Source organism: Pavona decussata, unplaced genomic scaffold (assembly GCF_977016875.1).
Source record: "Pavona decussata unplaced genomic scaffold, jaPavDecu1.1 SCAFFOLD_122, whole genome shotgun sequence".
NCBI lineage: Eukaryota > Metazoa > Cnidaria > Anthozoa > Scleractinia > Agariciidae > Pavona > Pavona decussata.
In genome coordinates, this window is record NW_028145536.1 from 1,520,001 (window position 1) to 1,541,628 (window position 21,628).

Genomic DNA, 21,628 nt, shown 5'->3' on the forward strand with positions numbered 1-21,628 from the left:
ATGTAATTAATTAATCAATCCTGTATTAGGCTTATATTGTTGAACGTTCCCGTAAGCGACGACCTCCCGTAAGCGACCACTTTGTCGTGCCCCACGGTGTTCGCTTACGAGAGAGTTGACTGTACTTTCTTACGGTGGATTCACAGAGCAAGAAAACTACGTCACTCTGTCACTCAAATAACAGTCTAAAAATGTTTAATTAGAAAATTTAAATTTCGAGTGTATGAAAGGTTTCAAGTAACGTTTGTATTATCCTTGAGAAATAAAATCATACAGCTAGGAACACGCACTTAAGTCTGACGAATGTTGTCGACCGTATCGGAATCAGTATGCACGTAACTGAGAGAAACATCCATTTTTATTCTATTGCTTATTTAATTTAACTTTTACCTGACTTTTCACCCGCAGTAAATGAAAGTTAAATGTTCCAAACGTATTTCATGTCATAGCAATAAGAGAAAGAAAGTGCGGTACTTCGTTTTTGTTGGTACAATTTAATTTACATAACAGTAACTTCTCAGCTGTAGCAATATTAGTGATATTAGCAGAGTATTCATAATATTGCCTGACATTAATAAACTTGTAGCCCTCGAGGAGCGAAAGTTCCGCAAAATTAACAGTCAAGTGTTCTCCATTTTTAAGTTACTTCAATTTTATTTACATAACAACAATGTCTCAGTTGTGTTCCTTTCAGACAGCTTTCATAAATTTGTCGAAAACATTTTTTGATGCTCAGTCCATAAGTTGAATTGAAGCTTGGTGTAGAAGCGGCAAATTTTTAGTGACACGAGTTCACGAAAAACAGTTTTGAAGGTAAGATGTTCATGGTTTTGGTAGCCTGACTGATACTCAGGTTATGGTTTTGGGTTGCTATTCACTCTGTAAAAAAGCGTCAACTAAGGTTCATAACAACTCGTAGCTTTTTGGCCCAACGATAACAAGGTAGAAAAATTATATTACTTGCTTCAATTCCGCGTCGTTTATGCTATTGTCTTACAGTAATGGCGGCCGAAAGCGAGAACAGCACAATTTGTGGTCTTCCCCACTGGCTACAAATCCCCAATAACGACACGTCCTCCTACATAACTAACGTTGTTTTGAGCGCCATCAATGTACCGTTCTGCGTCTTTGCCTTCCTTGGAAATCTGGCTGTCATTATTGCTGTTATCAAAACACCTTCGCTACAAAGACCGAGCAACATTCTGTTATGCAGTCTTGCCAGCACAGACTGTTTGACCGGACTGGTAGCTCAACCGGTTTTTGTTGCATGGCGATTGATGATTCACCGAATCCATAAGTCATGCCATAATCAGTTTGAACTGTTCCAAGCGTTTATTGTGTGCCAATCTGTTTTTACTGGATGGTCATTTGCAAATCTCACTATTATGAGTTGCGATCGCCATTACGCACTCGCCAAGCCTTTGGTATACCGAAGAAACGTGACTAACAAAGGTAACTATAGGCCTTATCACGGTTTTCGACGCCATTTCGACGAGTAGACAAACACGTCTGAAATAACAGTGTTTGTGTGGAAATCCGTTGTCAAATAATTTTCATAAAACATCGCTCAGTTCTGAAAAATTCATGAATGGGAAACTTTTTGCACTACGAAAAGGATTTTAAGAAAAAAATTGGAGAGATGTAGCTGTGCCAGAAAGCGTCCAGTCGTGTTTTGAACTTTCCATACATCTGTCTGTATAGCGAACCAGCCATGAACTGCTACTAAAAATAGTTCGCGGGAAAAAATACAGGGAAATGTATGAAAAGTTCAAAACACGACTGGACGCTTTTTGCAACAGCTATATCCTTACAATTTTTCTCTTAAAATCCTTTTCCTAGTGCCAAAAGTTTCCAATTCATGATTTTTTCAGAAGCGATGCTTTATGAAAATTATTTGACATCGGATTTCCATACAAACAGTGTTATTTCAAGCCTGTTTGCCTACTCGTCAAAATGGCGTCGAAAACCGTGATAAGGCCTATTATATAGTGGTGTGTTTGGCAAGACTTCTATCACAGAGAAAAATTTAATTAAATTTTAGTTATCGTTGATGTTACGTTTGCTAAAGTGTTAGGCCTTAAAAGAGAGATTTAGAATTAAGTTTACAGCAAACAGCAAACGGCAAAAATGACCTCGTCGTGAGTTATTAATGAGTTTAGGAACACATATCTATGAAGAGAAAAAAAGAAAATCACTACTGTGACCGTGGTTTGGATATGTGTTTCTAATTACCATAAAATTTTGCCAACTTTAGCCTTTAATTTCTCCAAGAATTTATTCTTGGTTTTCACGTCGCCAAAATTCTAGAAATCAAAACCGGGAGGCCTACAAAATTTTTACCTTCATTTAAGGAGAGATTATCTAAAAATATGTCTTTTCACTATTTCTTTGCTCGATGTCGTACTTCCTTTTGAAAATAGAACAGTTTCAATTTCCGAGTTTTCATCGTGCGTGACATCAAGAGGACGGCCGTCACAGAGCTGTTCCTTATCTTAAAAATGCCTCTTCAGGTGATTTTCAGCATTCTAAACAATTTAAGTTTGAGGAGAAATATTTATCTTAACATTCGAAAATTCAAAAGAGAAAGCAAACCTCCTTTCTGGCAAAAGTGAACTTCAGATGTTTTTTCCTATTTCCAGCCGCCATGTTTGTGTCCCTCAAAGGGACACCAACATGGCGTCTCCATACTAAGCTCTATAAATTTGTGTGAAACATTTTGTCAAATAACTCGACTACAGAATACCGCACAGACCTGACACTTGGACTGGTTTCTTATTTACTTATCATCTATAACATGTCAATTTCTTGATTTCATTCATGGAATGGTTTCAATTCTTTTTTTCACGCACACGGCAATGGCGTGACAGTGAAAACCGGCAATTGATCATTTGAGAGGCCATATCAAACACTCGAAAGTATGTTTCATCAGATATCCAAACACCTCGAGGTCGCTTAAAAAAACTCGGCTGCGCCTCGTTTTTTAAACCCACATCTCCGTGTTTGGATATCTGATGAAACACGCCTTCTCGTGTTTGATATATTACATCACAAATAGGTGACACCGGCCTTTTAATGCCCATGTGACATTAAAAAATACTTCTTCAATCAACAGAAGCGGTAAAGGCAAGTATCATAACTGGGACAATATGGTTGCTGTGTTCGGTTTTGAGACTCTTCATTTTGGACGACAATATCCAGTTTTTTCTTAGCCTATGTCTGGGCGTGCTTTTCTTCATTGTGCCAATCTTGAACTACGTTGGAATATTCCTTGCTATTCGTCGTCATAACAACCAAATACACAACGCTGTTTCTGGGCAAAATTTATCCGCTCTATACAGGCGGGAAAAGAAAGCCGCCAAGGACGTGTTCACAGTAATAATAGTATTACTGATTTTCCTAACTCCTGTATTAGTTGTTAATATGTTTCAAGAGATTCTTCATGAAAATTTTGAAGTCATGTACGCCTGGTCGACATCTATTCTATTTATAAATTCCTCCATAAATCCTGTAATTTTTTTTGTTCGAAATGGCGAGATCAGAGATGCAATAAGAACAATGATGCGCTTCTGATTCATGATTCAAACTGAAAAACTCTTCCCGGAGTCCAGGCTACGTTTCACGAACAATTCCAGTATATTTAACATCACTGTAAGCAAAAGTGAATCAGTTAAACCTCACTTTCCTTATTATTTCCGTATTTCGCAAGTTCTGTGAATTTTGCAGAAATTAAGAACACTAAAGTACTCGACTTCCATTAGTTGCTAAATAAATTGAAAACTCATTAAGCTTAAAGAAGATTGCTCTCCCTTTTTAAGTTTCTACAGTTTAATTTACATAACAACCATTTCTCAGCAGTGCTCCTCAAATATTTCATAAATTTGCCAAATTGAGTTTTCGTGGTCTTTAAATCGCGCACTGAGGCAGTTGAAGCAGCGGATAGTTTTGCAATGCTAAGGAATGCAGTTTTGAAGGTAAGATGTTTGTTATTTTGGGCTTCTAATCAAGTAAATAAGTTAAGGAAAAACTTAGTATCTTATTATCTGTCTCAAGTGTGTGAACAAAAACGCTTTTCTGTGGCAAGCCTCTGTTAAAAAAAAAAAACAACTAACAAAACAGTTATTGGGCAAGAAACTTTGTCAAGGAAAACGTGTCGAGCAGGAATATTCTTGTGTGAACAAACAAGTTTCCTTTGACAAAGTTTATTTTCTAATGTGCACGACAAACTTTGGCAAGTTATTCTTTCAAACCTTGCGTGCCAGCTTTTGAACAAGGACACTTGTCAAGGAATACTCGCTCGTGTGCATAAGGCTGCAGTGCATTAACCAGGTTAACCAAGAAAAACTTTATCAGGAAGCTTGTCAGTCGTTGTTCTTAAAATGAATGGTCAACTATAAGTCACCATAAAACACTTGTTCATCCTTTACACACGGACAAACTTGCTCGTGTACACCCAATTCTGAAAACACTGAATTACCTGTTGCTGGCGCACGCTTATCCTGAGGTCCGACTCGTTAAACTCATAAGGAATGTTCCATCCCAGCGGACCGAAATTCCTCCTTTCTTGAACAAGGGCGTGGAAGAAACACAGACTGAAGAGCAGTTTCTTCCAAACCTGCAGGAATTATACAAAGTTTAAAACTTATTAAAAAATAACATAATGGGTAACCTTTCCACTTCGGAGAGTCTAAGTTTGATGGGGTTTTCACGGTTGAATCCGTGGAGTAAATTCCAGGGTGTGGCAATCCAAATGAAAGCTATCGAGGCTAACCTCTCCTGTGGTGCTGTTTATTATGCTGTACAAGGCGGTTTTAAATGTTTAGTCCGTGGACAGAGGGTGTGGCAATCCAAATGAAAGCTAAGGAACAGTATTTTCCTGTGGTGCTGTTTATAATGCTATATGAGGTTTTAAATTTTGAGTCTGCGGATGAAATCCTGAAGTGTGACCATTCAAATGAAAGCTACTGAGCAGTACTTTCCTGTTTCTTATGCTGTACAAGGTGCTTCTAACTTTTGAATCTGTGGATGAAATCCTGAAGCGTGACCATTCACATGAAAGCTACTGAGCAGAACTTTGCTGTGGTGCTGTTTATTATGCTGTACAAAGAGGTTTTAAATTTGAGTCTGTGGATGAAATCCTAAAGTGTGAGCGACCATTCAAATGAAAGCTACCGAGCAGTACTTTCCTGTGGTGCTGTTTATTATGCTGTAGAAGGTCGTTTTAAATTTTGCGTCTGTGGATGGAGGTCTAAAGTGTGACTATTCAAATGAAAGCTAAGCAGCAGTATTTTCCTGTGGTACTCTGATGTGGATAGTAGTTTTTTGTCCGTGGACACAATCCTAAAGTGCAACTAGTTTAGTTTATAGCTTTTGAGCAGAGCTCTCTAATGTTACCGTTGTTGTGAAAAAGAACACTGATACGAACAGAAAGGAATAAAGGAGAACAACAAAGTTGCTGTTTATCTCACTTTTGTTTTGTTGCAGCCGTTGAAGAACGCAGGGTCTGATATAGGATCACTGTGGTAGGACCGCAGCAAATTGGCCCTCAGACCCATTGGTGGCTCATTTGTCATCTTCACACCTGTGATATAAATAAAAACAAAAACAACAACAACATGGCAATTTTAGTGCTAAGGGTGGGAGGAAGCTGTGAAAACTATGAAAAGTACACTGCTTTTGACACTTACCATTCTGTAGAATGGATACTGGGAATCTTTCCGTGGGATAACTTGTCAGCCACAATCTAAAATTCTTGTGCGTTTTCTCCGGAACTATGACCTAAACAAAGCAAAAAGCCGGTCATCCCTGACAATACGTTCATTCAGTTTATGACTCAATAAGAGAAATTGGGTCAAGTTTACGTGACCTCGACAAGGACCTAAAATCTACCGATAACATTTAGTGTTCTGTCAACACTTCATCCTTGATTGTCCAAAACTTTTGACCCAAGCCACTTGCAGCACTTCATTGACGATACACTCACAAAAAACTCGGCTAGTAAACTAATTTTTTTTTTAAATAACACGATGGAAATAAATTTAGTTAATTTGCATTTAGTATTTAAATTTAGGCGTCAGTAGTACGAAAACCAGCTCTGTCAATAATTATTTATAACAGTTTGCTATGTGAAAAGAGGTGGCAAAACATTATCATTATGATAACGAAAATTAGACAATTTCTTGAACCCCAAATAAATTATTCCCTTCCAACCACCGGTCAAAAACGACTTATAAAGTGCGTTTAAAAGGGCTTGGAAGATTGTTGCTTCCCTTTGTTGAACTCTACAGATTTCCAACATCGTATCGATCGAGGAGATAACAAATGTAAGATCCTCCTATCTTTTTTCTTTATTACATACGGTATTAAAATTCAGTTGGCTCCCACGAGTCTCCTGTAGCTCAGTGGTAGAGCATCCGAACTAGTAATCGGAAGGTCTTAGGTTCAACTCCCGATAGGAACACTCGGATTTCCTTTTTACGAGTTTTCTGAGTCACTGACTTAATAACACATCACTGTCAGATATTTAAATTACCTCTTCACATATCTTCTCTAGAATCGGCATCCACGATGTTGCTAGGTGGCAGTTCTGCAGGACAACCCAGTCACCAACTTCAATTGCCTAAAGAGGAAGGAAAGATATGTACTCAACTGAAATCAAACAAATTCCAAACACCTAATAGAGAATCCAGTTTTCTCTAAATCGCACACATGCAGTCTGGGCCCTGGCGTATTTCAATCCTTTAAAGACCTTTTCATTATATTTCCCTGGGGGATGGGGATAATCGGGTATTGTTGTGAAGAGGAGAAGTGAAAACCATTTTAGGAGTTGAAATTAGCAATTGGGGTCCTTCTGGGGTTAGAAACGTTCTTGTGGACGTGTTTGAGAATTTGTCAGGGTCTTTTTTAAAAGTTTTTTTTTATTTCTATATATATATTTTGGGGTTCCCTACTGGGTCTAGTGTGGCCCCAACGGGACTTTTTCTTTTTGGTCTAACAACTTGGTGAAGAAAAACGTACGTGTTTAAAAATCTTGGTTTTCAGACAAGCAAAAACGATCGAACATGGCTACGAGTGCAGAGGAAGAAAAATTTCCAAGCCAACGAAAAATCTTTAGATAAAGGCGAAAACCAACACCTAACTCAAACCAGGGCAAATTGGTGGGAGGTGAGTGATCTCACCACTGCACCACCCCTGCCCCACGGCTTTACTCCATTTCTTCTCGAGTGTCCGTCCGCTTAGATGTACGGTCAGAGCTAGTCTCGAAAGTGTGCAATTTAGAGGAAGTTTACAAAAGTTACTTAGAATGTTCTTACTTGATTGATCATCTTTGCTGCGATTGGTCCTTGGCCTTGTCCGAGTGAGATGGTCTGAAAATGAGACCTGGTAACACCTAACACAAGATGAATGAGAAAGAAACTTTTAAACTTTAAACTGAAATAGCCAGCAAAGGAGAGGTAGGAAAATAAAAAAAACGGAGTAAACGGAGCGATTTTAAAAGTCGCTGTGAAGTTTTTATCCATAAATATGTTTGAAGGGTCAAAACCTGAGACTGGCCGACACAACTTCGGCCCGCTATTCGCAGTCTTGTATTTCGTACGATACAGCGTTCGGAGATAAGGTCAAGTAATCAAGTAAGTAATCAAACTAAATCACTAAAACTTCCAAACATATTACAGCATGTTTTCAGGTAAGAACAGTGCTGAACGTAAAACTAAGTGCGTTTTTTTTCTTTTACCGAAGACCAAGAGAACATATCACGGGATTTTCTCAAAGGGCAGAACATGCCATGGTCTGTTTTCAGCTGTTTTTCCAAGGCATAAACAAAGAACTTACACCAAAAATCAGCCCAGTTTTTGAAGTCGACCCCATTTTCATCCTTGTCACCCCGTACACAAGACAGTTATTTATATATTTAGAAAACTAATAAGTTTAAACAAAACAAAACCATTATTTTTGGCTCTTCTGATTCCAAGATGTCTTCAAGCTTTCCAAAATAATAAAACAGCTCCTTTAGGAATTACATATTGTGAATCTTACCTATGTCCTCTGCAAATTTGACCAGGCTGGCCATAGGATCTGCTCCGGGTGATAACACGAATATTAACGGCACGCAGCAGTCTGAGTCCTCATAACACTTGGACAGGTCAAATGTGGGAGGCTCAATGTAGGTTGGACTCATGTAGAACGTGATGAAGTCACGCACACCAAGTGTGACCTAACAGAACAATAGCGTGACACGTTCGTGACATGTATAATACATGCATGTAACAAGAGAAAATTCATGAAAACCCATGAAGGATAGAAGGCTTAGTTGTTCATGCTTATAGACCTTTGTCATAAATGGCGGTCGATTAATTATTCTTTTCAAAATATGTTAATCAGCCCTACTAACCTCGTTTTAGAGTAAAAAATTCTACCGAATTTTGCACATGCTAACGAGGCTAGTAAGGCTAATTTTCATGAAAACAGAAGAATAATTTATAGGCCGCCACTTATGAAAGAGGTCTATTAGAACATTTATCATTCAACACTTTTTTCTAAATCGAACATTCCTTTATATAGATCGGACATCCGCCATCTTGACGTTTTACTCGAGACAATCCATGGACACATGAAAGTGAATACATGAAAGTGAATATATTCATTCCATGGACATATATCGTCCAATAAGATTAAGAAAGGGAGGCATTAACATCACCAGCGGCCATTTTTCAAGTTTACCAAAGAAGCTCCAAGATAAAAGATCCGAAAAAACTTTTTACACTAAAAAAAAAAAAAAACAACAACAACAAAAAACAAAAACAAAACAAAAGAAAAAAAACACCAACAACAAAGGCAGTGAAGGTGACTGTCTGACCTTATCTGGTCTCAGGCACCTCAGCATAATGAGATGTTGCAACTTGTTTAGTTCGTCTTCCCACGGTTCAGGAAGAGGCTCTGTTTGTGGACTGGCGGAGTCATAGAAAGCCTTCCATTCAGACAACTAAAGGAGAAACACACAGAAAATAGCACTCAAACATTCTTGCACAGTTACAAGGAAGGAAAAAGTAACTTGACGCTTCGTTTAAACGCCAGAGCCGTTTGTTTAAAACTCGACAACCCAGTGTTTATTCGGTGCCTGGGTTTTAACGGAGAAAATAAGCTAACGGTATATCTATATTATATTCGATTAAAAATGGATTAAAACCAAATGAATTGCGGGAATTAAAATGGCTATACCTGACCAAAGTCAACTTTGGTTCATACTCTTTTTGTTGTTCTTTCTAATATTGTCCAACGAATGTCAATCAGCTCTTAAATCGTTTTAATTTAAAATTTTCTGCTTTTTTAAATGGGCCGGAAATCAGGCCTTTTCAATCCAAAAAATCCTTTGTTAATTTATTTCTTGCTTTGTAATACTTGTTTAGGATACCTCCTTCTGAGGTGATCACTCTGAATATCAAGAATGAAGATAAACCGCGCCTGTCTAATGAAAATAAAACCTCTGGCACCCATGGTAGGCTTCTTATAAAACGATATCGGGGTTAAACTGTGGTGCAGCGTCGGTAGGGGACTGGAAACGAATATTCGGTTTCATCAACTGAATAAACCCTTTGCATAAATGGCGCCCAAATTTGAATGACAATACTTGATACATCCTAAGCCTCATATTCATGTGAAAAATCCTTTGTCTGGAAACATAAACACGAGGCCTAGGATGTATCAAGTATTGTTATTTAAATTTGGGCGCCATTTATGCAAAGGGTCTATTGATTTAGTGATATGGCAACTAGGCCATTGTAAAAAGCTTCTATCTTACCCTAGAGTCCTTTTACGGCGGCAAAAATATAGTAAAATCTAAATATTCGTTCTTACAAAATGAACAGCACAAAGTTCGATAAAAACCATTGTTTTTGTCCGCCTCACCACCAGTAAAATAACTAACTATAGAACGGCTTCTTTATGTTAACTAGCATACATAAAAAAACATCTGTTCAAATGGTTTTATTTTTATGCAAAAATAATCGCATATTCGGGCGTAAAAGCAATGATGGTATTAAAAACGTCAATCGTTATGAGTGAAAACGTCAAACAGGCTGCAAATTTGTCAATAAGTCGGCAACTCCCCAACTCCAAGTTTAACTGTATTTAGTAAAAAAAAAAATAACATAAAAGTTATAAGAAGGTTAAAGTTCTGTGGCTTTTGACATTACTAGTATACTATGGTTAGATCTGCGCTGTTGCTAGAAAACGCCAACACAGAGAACAAGTGTAAATATATATCATCTGTCTGTTCCTTGTGTTGGAAGTTGAAATTATCGAAGAGAGAGGAAATACTTCATGAATCGTATTAAGTCATTTGAAAAGATGTTGGCGCTTTTGCTTTGCCGATTTTGAAGGAACAAGCTGCGTAACGAGGAAAACTCGAGGATCACAAACAAAGACATTAAATGACAAGAACGCATTTATTAAAATATTGACCTTCGTAAAAGAACAGCTTGAAGCTAGGGGTTCAATAATTATTAGTGAGCGTAAACATATACCATCATTTATCGATCAGCGTAGGGGAGAAGTGTCACAAGAACGTTAACCTTTTGGACTTGTTCGCTCCACGGATCAAACCTTTGATGAATACTACATGTTTCGATGACCAACTGCACAGTAGAGAGGTTATTGTTTTGTCCGTGTGGCTGAGCGCGTCTGGTTTAGCAGCTGCAGCGGGAAATTTCCTCGTTTTGTGGTTGTTCTACAAACACGAGTCACTACGAACAATTTCCAATCGTTTTATAGCCTCGCTGTCGGCAGCAGACTTTTTCGTAGGGCTCCTCATAAGTCCCGTATGGATAGCTGTGCGATGTTTCAAACAGCCGCAAGAAACAGACGTTTGGGCCAAGATTTTGGACATCTTATGGATTCACACCACAGCGACAACAACGCTTAACTTATGTTGTGTTTCCGTAGACCGTTTTATCGCAATTCGCTTTCCTTTCCGTTACGAGGTTATTTTAACCAAGAAAAGATGCAACTTTGCGATCATTTTGGCGTGGATAGCCTCGTCCCTCCTTCCTTTACCACTGATTTTCTTAGACGTGGAAAAACTATGGCTGGGTTTATCAGTAGTGACGTTTTTGGTTCCAATTACTATTGTCATATCCTGCTATTTTTGGATTTTTAAAACCGCCAGAAAACAGATCAGAAGAATAAAAAGTGAAAACTCAAACAAGCAAAATGCGGCGTTCCGCGCTAAGCAAAACTACAAAGCACTAATAGCTGTTGGTTTCGTGTTGGGTGTTTTTACAGCTTCGTGGATGCCCTGTTTGGTGCTTTCCATTTGGCATCAATTTATTGCGAACGACTCATGCTTGGATCATAAATTTTACGTCGCTGTGTGGCCATGGATTGAAGCAGTTGCCTTTACATCATCATCAATAAATCCATGGATTTACTGTTTCCGTAATGCAGAGTTTCGCGAAGTTTTGCATCGCAGGTTTAATTGGTTTCCCTCGTGAATATTCGGAGACAAATTGACCCAGACCGAGAGACCGTGAAATATCGAACTTATATTGACCGACCAATAAGTAATTAAACAGAACTCGAAGTTTAACTCCGAGCGATTGTATTTCAGGTGTTTAATAAGTACTCAAATTCATTGCGTTCGACGTAGAAAGAATGCACTCCTAATACAAATTGGAGTCGAGCTTGTATGGGACAGTCAATCGATCAACGAATGAATGGATCTTGGGACGCGTGCCTGGCATCCCCTTCAGATTTTGCAGGGGCGAATGACATCATCACCAACTTGGCAAGAGAAAGAGAGTCGGGAATCGAGATCATCGAACGCACTCCCTATTCTTTGATTATTACTAGTATTATGACTAAAAGGCCCATCGTAGGATTTTCTATAAAAAGCTTCGAGGCAACGATTTTGTAATTCAGAATATAGACCTCCGTTCTTCAAAGTAAACAGACATATCCCAATCAATCAATAATGTCCAATTGCTTTCCCCTATAAGGAAATTTCCATTTAGATTAAAATTGTTTGTTTGAGACCACATCCAGGTGCATGTTCAGCCACGTTCGTTTGGGAGATTCCGCATTTTCATTTGAAAGCAGTGATGCTCGGTAACGGTGCCAGTCAACTGTGTTGTTCAGCGTGATGTCAAAATCAACTTGTGTCTTGAGCAATTTTAAGAGCGTGATGAAGTGTGTACTTATGAAAAACGAAATTTCGCAGCAGATGAATCAACAGGCCTTCGAAGTTTCCAAGAAAAGTCACCGAAATTCTGTTTCGAGAAATGTTGCTCTTGTCCCGACGAAATGGCCCGATAATCTCGATCCTCGCCGAAATTTGTTTATGCACTAAACTCTGTGCTGTTGAAATCAAAATGACAACACAATGAGCGTTTCCATGACTCACGTGTTCAGTGAAGTGATTCAAGACTCCTCTGAACGAAGGAAGCGCTGAACATCGAACAATCTCTGCCCAGGACTTGTCGGTCAACCAATCGGAGGCGGGGTTTGGGAACTTGTTTTCCAGTGCCACTCCGCCAGTCAGCAAAAATCGCCATTCTTGTTCATCGATTTTACCACTGGAAGGAGATAAAACAAAAAATATATATATTTATGGACAATAATACTTTCAAAATTAATTTACAAGAAGCATGCACCTTATCTGACCTTGTAGATATACCGATACATCAAACTCCACTAACACCGAACAGTTGCTGGGACATCAGCATGAAATAAAATAGACCTCCGTTTAAATTTCCTGCACGCCGCCATTTTGGATTTGATGACGTCATACGATTGCCTATTGTCAGCAAGCAGAAGCTCTTTTGTGTTGAATGCAACCGTGTGACGTAATGGAATGCAAAGGGTGGGCGAGTCGCAGAAAATTTAAAAGCGAAAATAGGCGATAATAAAATCCAATATTTAGAACATCAGAATGTAATGATATCCACTTTTTAATTTAGACACTATTTCCAATAATTTAACGTCAATTTGTTGTAATAGAGGAGGGTCCCTTTAAAGGGGGCAGTGTCACCTATCTTTACTGTCATTATGAATAATCAAAAAACGTATTTGTTTCAATGGAATCGTTAAAACAATGGTTCGCTTTTGTTAACAATAACTCTACTAGTGCACAGAAACTTCTATTAATTATGTTTGGCTGCGGATTGGCTAGCATGGGAGTGGATTAATACTTTAAAAAAATTGTTCTGCCTGTGTACGTTAGAGAAGTCGCTAAAAACTGATAATGGATAATTTGCTTTTCCTAGGAGGAAAAAACTTGAGATTTCCCCCCCGGTGTTGTAAGAGCGATTTCATGTTACAAAACAGGTTCTTTGTTAACTATTTGAACAGTTTTCACCCAAATACGTATACAGCAAAATCATGGCAGTGCTCCTTTAAGATATGACATTGCGAATTTGAACTTAAAGTAATAACGTGTTCATACCTTCCTCTTAGTATCCCAATACACAACAGAAACGAGAACAACAGCTTGTCCTTCTCAAACAAGGATCGACACACGTTTCGGTAGATACTGAATAATAAAATATAGAAATGATTAGAAAAGGATAAAACTGGCAAAGTCAACTTAAGATTGAAAGTAGAAAGTGCTCTAAGGGCATCTGCATAATTTATGAAGGGAACAGATAGGCGCAATGTTTTAGTTCCACGCCGTTATCTAGAACACCATTTTGTAAGGGAAATAAGACCACACGATAATAACGCTACACACCGTATTGCTTCTGGAGTATGTTGATTCATATTTTGTATTCATGTTTTTAGTTTCATTTTATTTCCTTGCACCATCGTCGATCGCTACTAAGCAGGTTTTCAAGTGCTGTTTCCTGTCTTTTACTACATGAATATAGTTGTTATTGTTGATGACAGCGTCAACTAATACTGGTTTTAGATTGTTTTTGTGGGTAGTGCACTGAATAGTGCTCTACCCACTAATGACAATGTCGTCAGGCATGTAAGAGTGAGTGAGTGAGTGAGTGAGTGTGTCCGTAAACAACCAGGTCCGCAGCGTTTACACAGCACAACCCACATGTACGCAATGCGTACCTTTTTTGTTCCTATACTTTTAGCACAGTCGCGATTACGCAACAGACTGGAAACGAAGCCAGTGTGGTTATGATGTCACGAATTAATTTTATGACTTTCTCCAATAACAGCTGTATATTGTCAGGCGTTGTCTGTTGGTGTGAACAATATCAAATCTTACCTGTAGGTAAAATGTTCGTTTAGATTCATGATTCTTCTTACCAGATCTGCGGATGGCTCACTATTCGTGATGGACTACAAACGAACAAACAACGAACAAAAATAAGATAAGCTGCTGCATGGACACACTGGACTCCTGTGCATACAAGGTAAATAAAGGTACATTAAATGTTCACTTGCAGTCACAGGTTACCCACCCGGCTGGAGCTCAGTTCCATATCATGACAGGTAACATGGAGTTTAAGCAGCTACTACGACGACGGCAACGAGAACGTCACAAAACGATATGATTTAATGAGAAAAACAATGGCCCTGCTCGTGCGTTATGAATTTTGGTACATTTCTTCGCCATCCTCGGCAAAACAAGGGGGAGGGGAGAGACATTTTCAAAAAGCAGTTGAGTGCAAACGGTACTATTTGATGGAACTGTAGTCAGTATTAACAAAACAAAAGTGGCCCCAAAACTGCTGTATGAAAAATAAGCAGCAGTTAGAATCTTGCAAGTCTGGACATAAAAAGACAGCCGGTCGTCGGTCGACGACAGTCATAGCAGAGGACATGGACCATCCTCCCATACAACAACTGGCAGGACTCCCCTTCCACTTCACCCCCCTCCCCTCCCCCGATGAGATGCTAGAATCTGAAAAGAGTTACCACAGCACTTTCACAGGTTTTCCTGAAGGTTCGACTTGCGCGCTGACACTACAAACACCACGGTATGTAGAGGACACCTCGATATTCGCTTACCAGAACCGCTATCAACAGTCTTCAAAACATTAGACAGTACAGGACACTTACCTGAAGATAAAGACTGATAAACCACGTAAGAGAGTACTGGTACATTGGCTCGATGTTTGCCAGGTCAGATATGGTGAAGAACAGGATACTGGAGTGCTGCGCCACCTGATAAGTAATCGTATACAGATGATGTCAGACTTATAACATGCTGATAAACCATGTGACATGCAATAGCCCAATTTCGGTATATTACAATTCAGCTTGAAACAATAAACATCACTGCGAGGCTCCGGGGAATAAACCCATACAAACTCTGCAATTTATTCCCCGGAGACTCGCAGTGATGTTTATTGTTTCAAGCTGAATTTTAATATAACGAAATTGGGCTATTCACAGATTAATGAATAGAGCGCAGGGCTCGCGCACATGCAATTTAAATTTTTCTAAGTTCTTTTTTTCCACCTTCATGTTACAAAAATAGTTGGTACTGTACTCAGCTTCTTGTGGCACCCTTTTGAAATTTGTATATTATCTTTCAATATAGCCGGTTCCCCAGGATACGTGAGAACGAGCGAAAACGAGACACAAACGCGAAAATAAGCCGCGCGGGGACTGGGGGAAGGTGACAGGCAACCATGTTTGCCTACTCGCCTTTGGTGACTCGACTGAAAGGAACTATATTTTCGCTGTTATAAAAATAATGACTCTCAAACTTTGGTATTTTACTAATTTAATGAAGTTCTCCACGAATATTCGTTATCTGGCTTTAATCACAAATTAAAAAAAACCCCGTGGAAGACCGAAGAAGTCTTGGAGAAGGACAATCCAGCAAGAATATGAGGACTTGGGGATGGCATGGGAGGAAGTGAAACGGACAGCAAAAAATCGGGTCCGATGGAAGGCTGCGGTGGAAGCCCTATGCTCCGGTCGGAGCAAAGAGGATTACGTCATAACATTTTTCAGCGAGGAAGCCAATCTCACCGAAAGGTGATTTACAGAATGGTCCTACAAGATTATAAATAACTAATACTAAGAAGAAAAATAAATACACATAGATGACAGTACTAAAATTTAACATAGAATAAAAGGGAAAATAGGGTCAATTTGTCTTACCGGCTTGTAACCACCCCTAGTCTTGTCGATCTCTTCTTCTGTCTTTGAAGCAATTTCCTGTTTCTCAGAGATCTCTTCTGAAAGTTTCTTACTGGATGATAACACCTGGTGTTAAAAATATAGCATAAAACTCTCTTTCAATATATATCAATGGATTTATCATATAAAGTAAGTATATGTCATCAAATGGTGACGAGTGAAATTAGGAAATAATTTCACGCGCGTTTTGTCAAAATTCTAATAATTGGCAAAACGCGCATGGAATTATTTCCTAATTCCACGAGTATATCATTTGATTACCTTGTAATATCATGGGTGACAAATTACGCTCACAATCGTGGTCGGTTCCGTCTTGTTTACACACGCAGGCAAAAAACCGCTCGAGTACTTTATCCAACTGCTCAGGACGAACCGTCTTAGGGTTTTTCTCAAGGCCATTTTCATCACACCAGTTCTCAAAAAACTTCACCCAGTTAATTGTGCTCTTTCGCGTATTTAGGTTTTTGCAGCGTCTATTATTGCCTTAACGTCTTTCATCCGTAATATCTTTAAACCTGGACGCCATCTTGGCACTGTGATATAGGAAACGTTGCCATAGCAATTTTGTAATTTCACATGTGAAATTATAAATTAACGCTGAAATTTCGCGCCAAAATTCAGGAGCGATTTGTCACCCATGATATTATCGATCTAATCTTCATGCATAGTGAAAAGGAAAAAGATCGATGTATACGTGGTGTTGCTAAACGTTCAAGAAATTGAGGTTGTTGGTGTGATGTCTCCATCCGATCCGTAAGACCAGACTCCACCTCAAAAATTTCATTGCGGACAATTTAAGTACTGCTAAACAATGTTGCATGGAAGGTATATGTGGAAGCAAACTTTCGTCCAACATTATATAACAACATGCTACGTTCCACAGCAGGGAGTTTAAGAAGCTACTACGGCGGTAGTTTAAGAAGCTACTACGTTCTCTACTACGAGAACGTCACAAAACAATAGGATTTAATGAGAAAAACAAAGGCCCTGCATATGCGTCATAAATTTTGGTACATTTCTTTGCAGTCCTAGGCCAAACAACAACGTGAAATGACCAAATTCAAGGTTTTGTGGAGAACGTGAGCACATGACGGTAATTTTTTTCATTCTCTGTCCCAACTTGAACGCCGTTCCCAACTTTTCTGTTACCGGATGGTTCGGCCACATTGTACAAGTTGAAAGAATTGGAATAATCGCGAAGTAGTACAAGTAACGCGAACTTGTATTTTCAGGCCACGTTTTCGTTGCCGTTGCCATCGTGGTTTCTTAAAGTCCCTAATGTCAGACTGAGGACAACATATTACACTCTTTGATTAAGCGTAAGTACCTCGATGGCTCTCTCGTCCTCCAGAATATTGCCTTCGCTGGTAGACAGCACTTCCAGAATCTTATCCTCAATCTCCTTCAGCTGTTTCTTGTTCTTGGCGCTCTCAATGATCAACTCGTTCTTTTTCTCTTCCAATTCAGGCTTCTCTTTGGCAGCCACAATCCCTAGCAACTGATCCTCCAAGCCAAGAGGCGTGATCATAAAGTTTAGCAGAGTGACCTAAGACAATGTGAGAGGAGCTAAGTAAAATATAATGCGGAGACAACAACGCATGAAAAAGCCGCCGCAAGACAAGGTACAAGACAGATGTCACACGCCGCAAATGATCGTGCAACTTTGCACAAATTTCAGAACTGTTGACGTACGTTGGAGCCCATCTTCATTACGAGACAGAGATGTTGCACTTAAAACGTCCGCTGCAATTTCTTGTCTCCTGACTGCAACGCCCTGTAAGTCAGTTTGCGAGAAAAGCAGGCGCGTGTAGCAGGACCGACAGCATAATGTTGATCTCGTTGGCAATAACGAAGTGACCACGCAACGAAATTTTTATTGCCCTCGAAAATCACCGTTTGCCGCTCTAAATCCTATTAGTTTGCTGTTCAGCTCCTATTTTTTAAATGGGACCTACATTACCGAGGAGAAGTTTCCAGTGTGAAAGCTTTTATAGATTTTGTCTTTCCAGGGATCAAGTAAATTGTCCGCAATAACCACACTTCCTCCTCGAATACAAGAGACTGCCTGAACCCACGGCCACATTCTAAGGCAATACATATCAGCAACTAAAGTTACTGCTCACTTCAAAAGTTAACTTAAACGAATAAATAAATAAATAAATGATAACAAAATAAGAATGAACAGTGAAGTTAGAAAGCACGTTTCACAGAGGAAAGGAGACTAAAAGCAAATTTTAGTTTGAGACGTGGCAAGGAAAGTGAGTAGCTTACCTTCACAGACACCTCAGGAAGGTAGTGTGGATTTCTTAACTTTGTAGTGAGGTAAAACCTGAAATCCTGCACAAGAAAACAACCCGTGCTAAGTAATAACCAAAGGCGGAAGAAAGTTTACCATTTTTATCTTGATCACCACACTTGATGCTCCGATCAGTATAAAGGACGCGCGTCATATGGCTACATTAATGGCCTCGCTCGTCACAGGCTTCCAGCAGCTCACTGGTTACATGATACGACCGTTGTACGGAGATTCATGAGCTCGATTTCCGTCGGGTCTCAGAATTTTTCTTCGTTCCATGCTCGTGACATGGTGAATATTACATCTTTCTTGTTTCGTGAACGAGCTTAACATTTCCATTTTTATTACCTGACATGACTTCTCAAGCGGACTCAGTTCTCACAAATGAGATTACAATTTACAAAAATAACAACGCACTAGTGCGATGAAGTTACTCACTCTGCTAAATTCCACGACATGATCCCCCATTCGCAGATATTCGACTCCACCCTGAAAAGAATCACATGATATAAGTGCGTTATCCACTTCAGTTTGATCGAATGTCACAAAAACAATTACATGACGTAGAATTGTCTTGAACAAACCTGTTTGAACGTTTGTTTTAACAAGATTGGTTCCAGTAGCGGGTCCAGTTCTTCTCCAACATTCTCCAACAGGACAGGAGTACCAAGCTACAAGAAGATAAAAACAAACAAATCACAACAAAAATACCAGCAATAAGTGACTACCTAAATGTCTGAAAGTCAAGCCTGTGGGTCGGAGAAAACGGGCAACAGGGCAGTCGCTAGTATCAGGTGGAGTTTCACTGTAACAACGACCGTTGGTTTCCTGCGTAGGAAAATGAAAACTACGAAAAAGTTTGTTCTCTGTTACTCCAAGGACGTAAGAAGAAGGCAGTTCAAGTTTGTTTCTGCTAGTCTGGCAGTAAATTATCAACACCAATGTAAATGTCAAAAAAAAAAAAAGAAAAAGAAAAAGAAAAAGAAAAATACATTTGCACGCATTGCTATCAAGATGAAACTTACCTGAATGGCGTTTTCCAGAGTTCGAACGTAGTTTTGATCCGACAGCTTAATCACCTGCAGGGAAATATCACTCAACTTAGAAAATAGCAGCAAAATACATTTTCAATTAAATGATGCAAGGAAGCTTTAAATGCGTTAAATACAAGTAACTGAAATGGAGGGCTAACTTCGAGTGAGATAATTTAGCGTTTACAACATCAGCTTACTCTAGACGTAAGATTTCGTTACGAAATAGAACCACAACTGAGGAGATCACGGATGTCTTTCTCTCCACTACCGACAGATAGAAAGCAACCACATGCATAGTGTTCTGAGGTGAGAAGAAAGATAGGGATGCTAGTCCATTGCAGGGTTCCATCCAGTGTTTTGTCAGATGTCCCTCAACAGCTACAATCCTGGCCAATATTTTCCGGGACAGATACGAAAATAGCGTTCGCAGTCTACATTTGTGTTTTGGGTTTGGATATCCACAACCAGTCGTGGTGCTGTCAGTAAGAATTTCTGGAAGCCCCCACCCCCAAGCAATGTTGATAGCCACTGAAATCATTCTGACTGTACATAAACACAGCAACATGACAACATTACATGGCGTCGGGGGGGGGGGGGGGGGGGGGGTCGGGGTATTTCGCGTTGAATTTTGGAAATAGCCCCGACATTTTTGGTCAGGATTGTAGTCCATGCCAAATCGTAGATTACACAACTTGATTGAAAGACATAACGTGGAACAAAGTTTTTTGTCTAACGAAACACCACAAAGAAGTGCTATCTCAGCCCTCAACACGATGAAAACTCAATCACCATCCTCCACGAATTTTCATTTTCTAACCTGAAGATTGTTCGGTTTTTCCATGTTTTTGATCCACTTGTTAGCTTGTCCCTGCGGGTCAATCATCAAAGGCCAGCGGTGTGAATTTGTCACGATAATCGCGTTATCCAGCGAGAAGCTGAAAGAAAGCAAAGCCAGGAGTGAGAAATAAAGGCTCTGAAACATGCAGGCAGATTAAAACCACGAGAGGGTAATGGTAAATGTAAAGTCGAAACTCGACCCTAAGTGGCTTTCGGCTGGAGCTTACTTAACCCGGTTTCTGTAGCATAAAGCAACTTGGAGTATTGCTACTCCCCCCTGGTTGGCATGCCAGTCCGTCGCAGGGTTACTCCGAGCAGTTTGTCGCCGGTACCCATTTATACATCTGGATGAAGAGAGACAGCCGAGAGCAAAATTTTTTGTTTAAGGAAACTCCGATCTTCTACCAAAAGTCCGACCAAAATGTCAGATGTTCTAATCATTACACCACCATGTCTCCATAATAACACGAAAATATGGTCTCTACCAGCTTACAAAATTACGCATCTGGAGTGATAAAAGTCAAGTATTCTTCAAGTTTCTTACTTGTCCACTGGTAGTCCTGCAATCTGCCAAGCTCGTGTGGATAGAGGATCTCCAAGTGTTGCAGACAATGAAAAATTATCCGAGACTGGCACGTTCTTCTCTCGGCACAAGCTCCACCATTCCTTGATGCATTCCTGAAACGGCAATCGTTGAGGTGATTATAACGGGCATAAACATTGAATCCCGCTATTTGAACGGTTGGTTGGACAAAACTCATCCCTCAATAATCTTACTGCCATTATCAAAAGCAACCTATTACTTGCGTAGATAAAATAGTGGTAAGTTGTATTCTAGCGCAAAACATATAATAAAATACCAAACGTTTCGAGGCTGCTGCCTCTTCATCAGTGGTATGTTGCAACGTCTGGTATTTTATTTTATATTTTGCGCTAGAATACAACTTACCACTATTTTATCCACCAAGTGCGCAACACAGTCTAAACAACATTTTGTTTCGTTATATTACTTGCGTATGTTTTCTCAATCGTCAAATAACTTTGGTTTTGGGTTTACATTGCCAAAAGAAAATCTAAGCTGCGTGACTTAGTTTTGCAGGAGAAGGCTCATTCAGGAGTGAGTGTAAACGGGCCACAATGTTACCTGTCTAAACTCCACCGTAAATGGTCCGAGATAAGCTACAATGCCCCCTGACAGCAGTACGTCGCCTACAATATTGTTGTAAGTTTCGCCAAGCTCTTGTGCAACCTTGAAATAAATCAAATAGAAAGCAGTTATTTCACGCCCCAAACTTTCAACAGTTTTGACCACTCGTAAAAAAGCCCGACTGCCCAGTTGTTATTATAATATTAAGCCACT

At 39.4% G+C, this 21,628-nt stretch overlaps 3 protein-coding genes across 4 annotated transcripts in view; 2 read left to right on the top strand and 1 right to left on the bottom strand.

Moving 5' to 3' along the window:
* Window positions 1-21,628, bottom strand: part of LOC146469580 (dynein axonemal heavy chain 3-like) — a 110,815-nt gene that overhangs the window by 13,750 nt on the left and 75,437 nt on the right. The window contains exons 63-82 of the mRNA XM_085123227.1: window positions 21,413-21,517; window positions 20,813-20,946; window positions 20,249-20,366; window positions 19,423-19,476; window positions 18,982-19,068; window positions 18,836-18,886; window positions 18,373-18,438; window positions 17,429-17,647; window positions 16,063-16,167; window positions 15,010-15,114; window positions 14,213-14,286; window positions 13,436-13,522; window positions 12,395-12,566; window positions 8,855-8,980; window positions 8,035-8,212; window positions 7,311-7,387; window positions 6,530-6,616; window positions 5,685-5,775; window positions 5,466-5,578; window positions 4,475-4,612 (exon numbers count right to left, since the gene is read on the bottom strand). Coding sequence (XP_084979353.1) covers window positions 4,475-4,612; window positions 5,466-5,578; window positions 5,685-5,775; window positions 6,530-6,616; window positions 7,311-7,387; window positions 8,035-8,212; window positions 8,855-8,980; window positions 12,395-12,566; window positions 13,436-13,522; window positions 14,213-14,286; window positions 15,010-15,114; window positions 16,063-16,167; window positions 17,429-17,647; window positions 18,373-18,438; window positions 18,836-18,886; window positions 18,982-19,068; window positions 19,423-19,476; window positions 20,249-20,366; window positions 20,813-20,946; window positions 21,413-21,517 — 2,187 coding nt within the window. The remainder of the gene's footprint in view (window positions 1-4,474; window positions 4,613-5,465; window positions 5,579-5,684; window positions 5,776-6,529; window positions 6,617-7,310; window positions 7,388-8,034; window positions 8,213-8,854; window positions 8,981-12,394; window positions 12,567-13,435; window positions 13,523-14,212; window positions 14,287-15,009; window positions 15,115-16,062; window positions 16,168-17,428; window positions 17,648-18,372; window positions 18,439-18,835; window positions 18,887-18,981; window positions 19,069-19,422; window positions 19,477-20,248; window positions 20,367-20,812; window positions 20,947-21,412; window positions 21,518-21,628) is intronic.
* Window positions 412-4,239, top strand: LOC146469581 (cannabinoid receptor 1-like). 2 transcript variants are annotated; one of them, XM_085123245.1, is made up of 3 exons: window positions 412-813; window positions 1,000-1,452; window positions 3,113-4,239. In XM_085123245.1, the coding sequence occupies exons 2-3, from the start codon at window positions 1,002-1,004 to the stop codon at window positions 3,568-3,570; spliced, it is 909 nt and encodes a 302-aa protein (XP_084979371.1). In that variant the 5' UTR covers window positions 412-813; window positions 1,000-1,001; the 3' UTR covers window positions 3,571-4,239. The 2 variants fall into 2 exon arrangements, with proteins under 2 accessions (XP_084979371.1, XP_084979370.1); XM_085123244.1 differs by having other exon boundaries at window positions 412-1,452.
* LOC146469582 (beta-2 adrenergic receptor-like) lies at window positions 10,431-12,387 on the top strand. The gene has a single exon (XM_085123246.1). The coding sequence runs from the start codon at window positions 10,605-10,607 to the stop codon at window positions 11,484-11,486; it is 882 nt and encodes a 293-aa protein (XP_084979372.1). The 5' UTR covers window positions 10,431-10,604; the 3' UTR covers window positions 11,487-12,387.

What these genes read in the sequence shown, in the direction of transcription:
- LOC146469582 (XM_085123246.1), top strand. Translation starts at nt 10,605, where the DNA reads ATGAATACTACATGTTTCGATGACCAACTGCACAGTAGAGAGGTTATT.
- LOC146469581 (XM_085123244.1), top strand. Translation starts at nt 1,002, where the DNA reads ATGGCGGCCGAAAGCGAGAACAGCACAATTTGTGGTCTTCCCCACTGG. An exon ending in AAGAAACGTGACTAACAAAG is followed by an intron (nt 1,453 to 3,112) that starts GTAACTATAGGC and finishes TTCAATCAACAG; the next exon opens with AAGCGGTAAAGGCAAGTATC.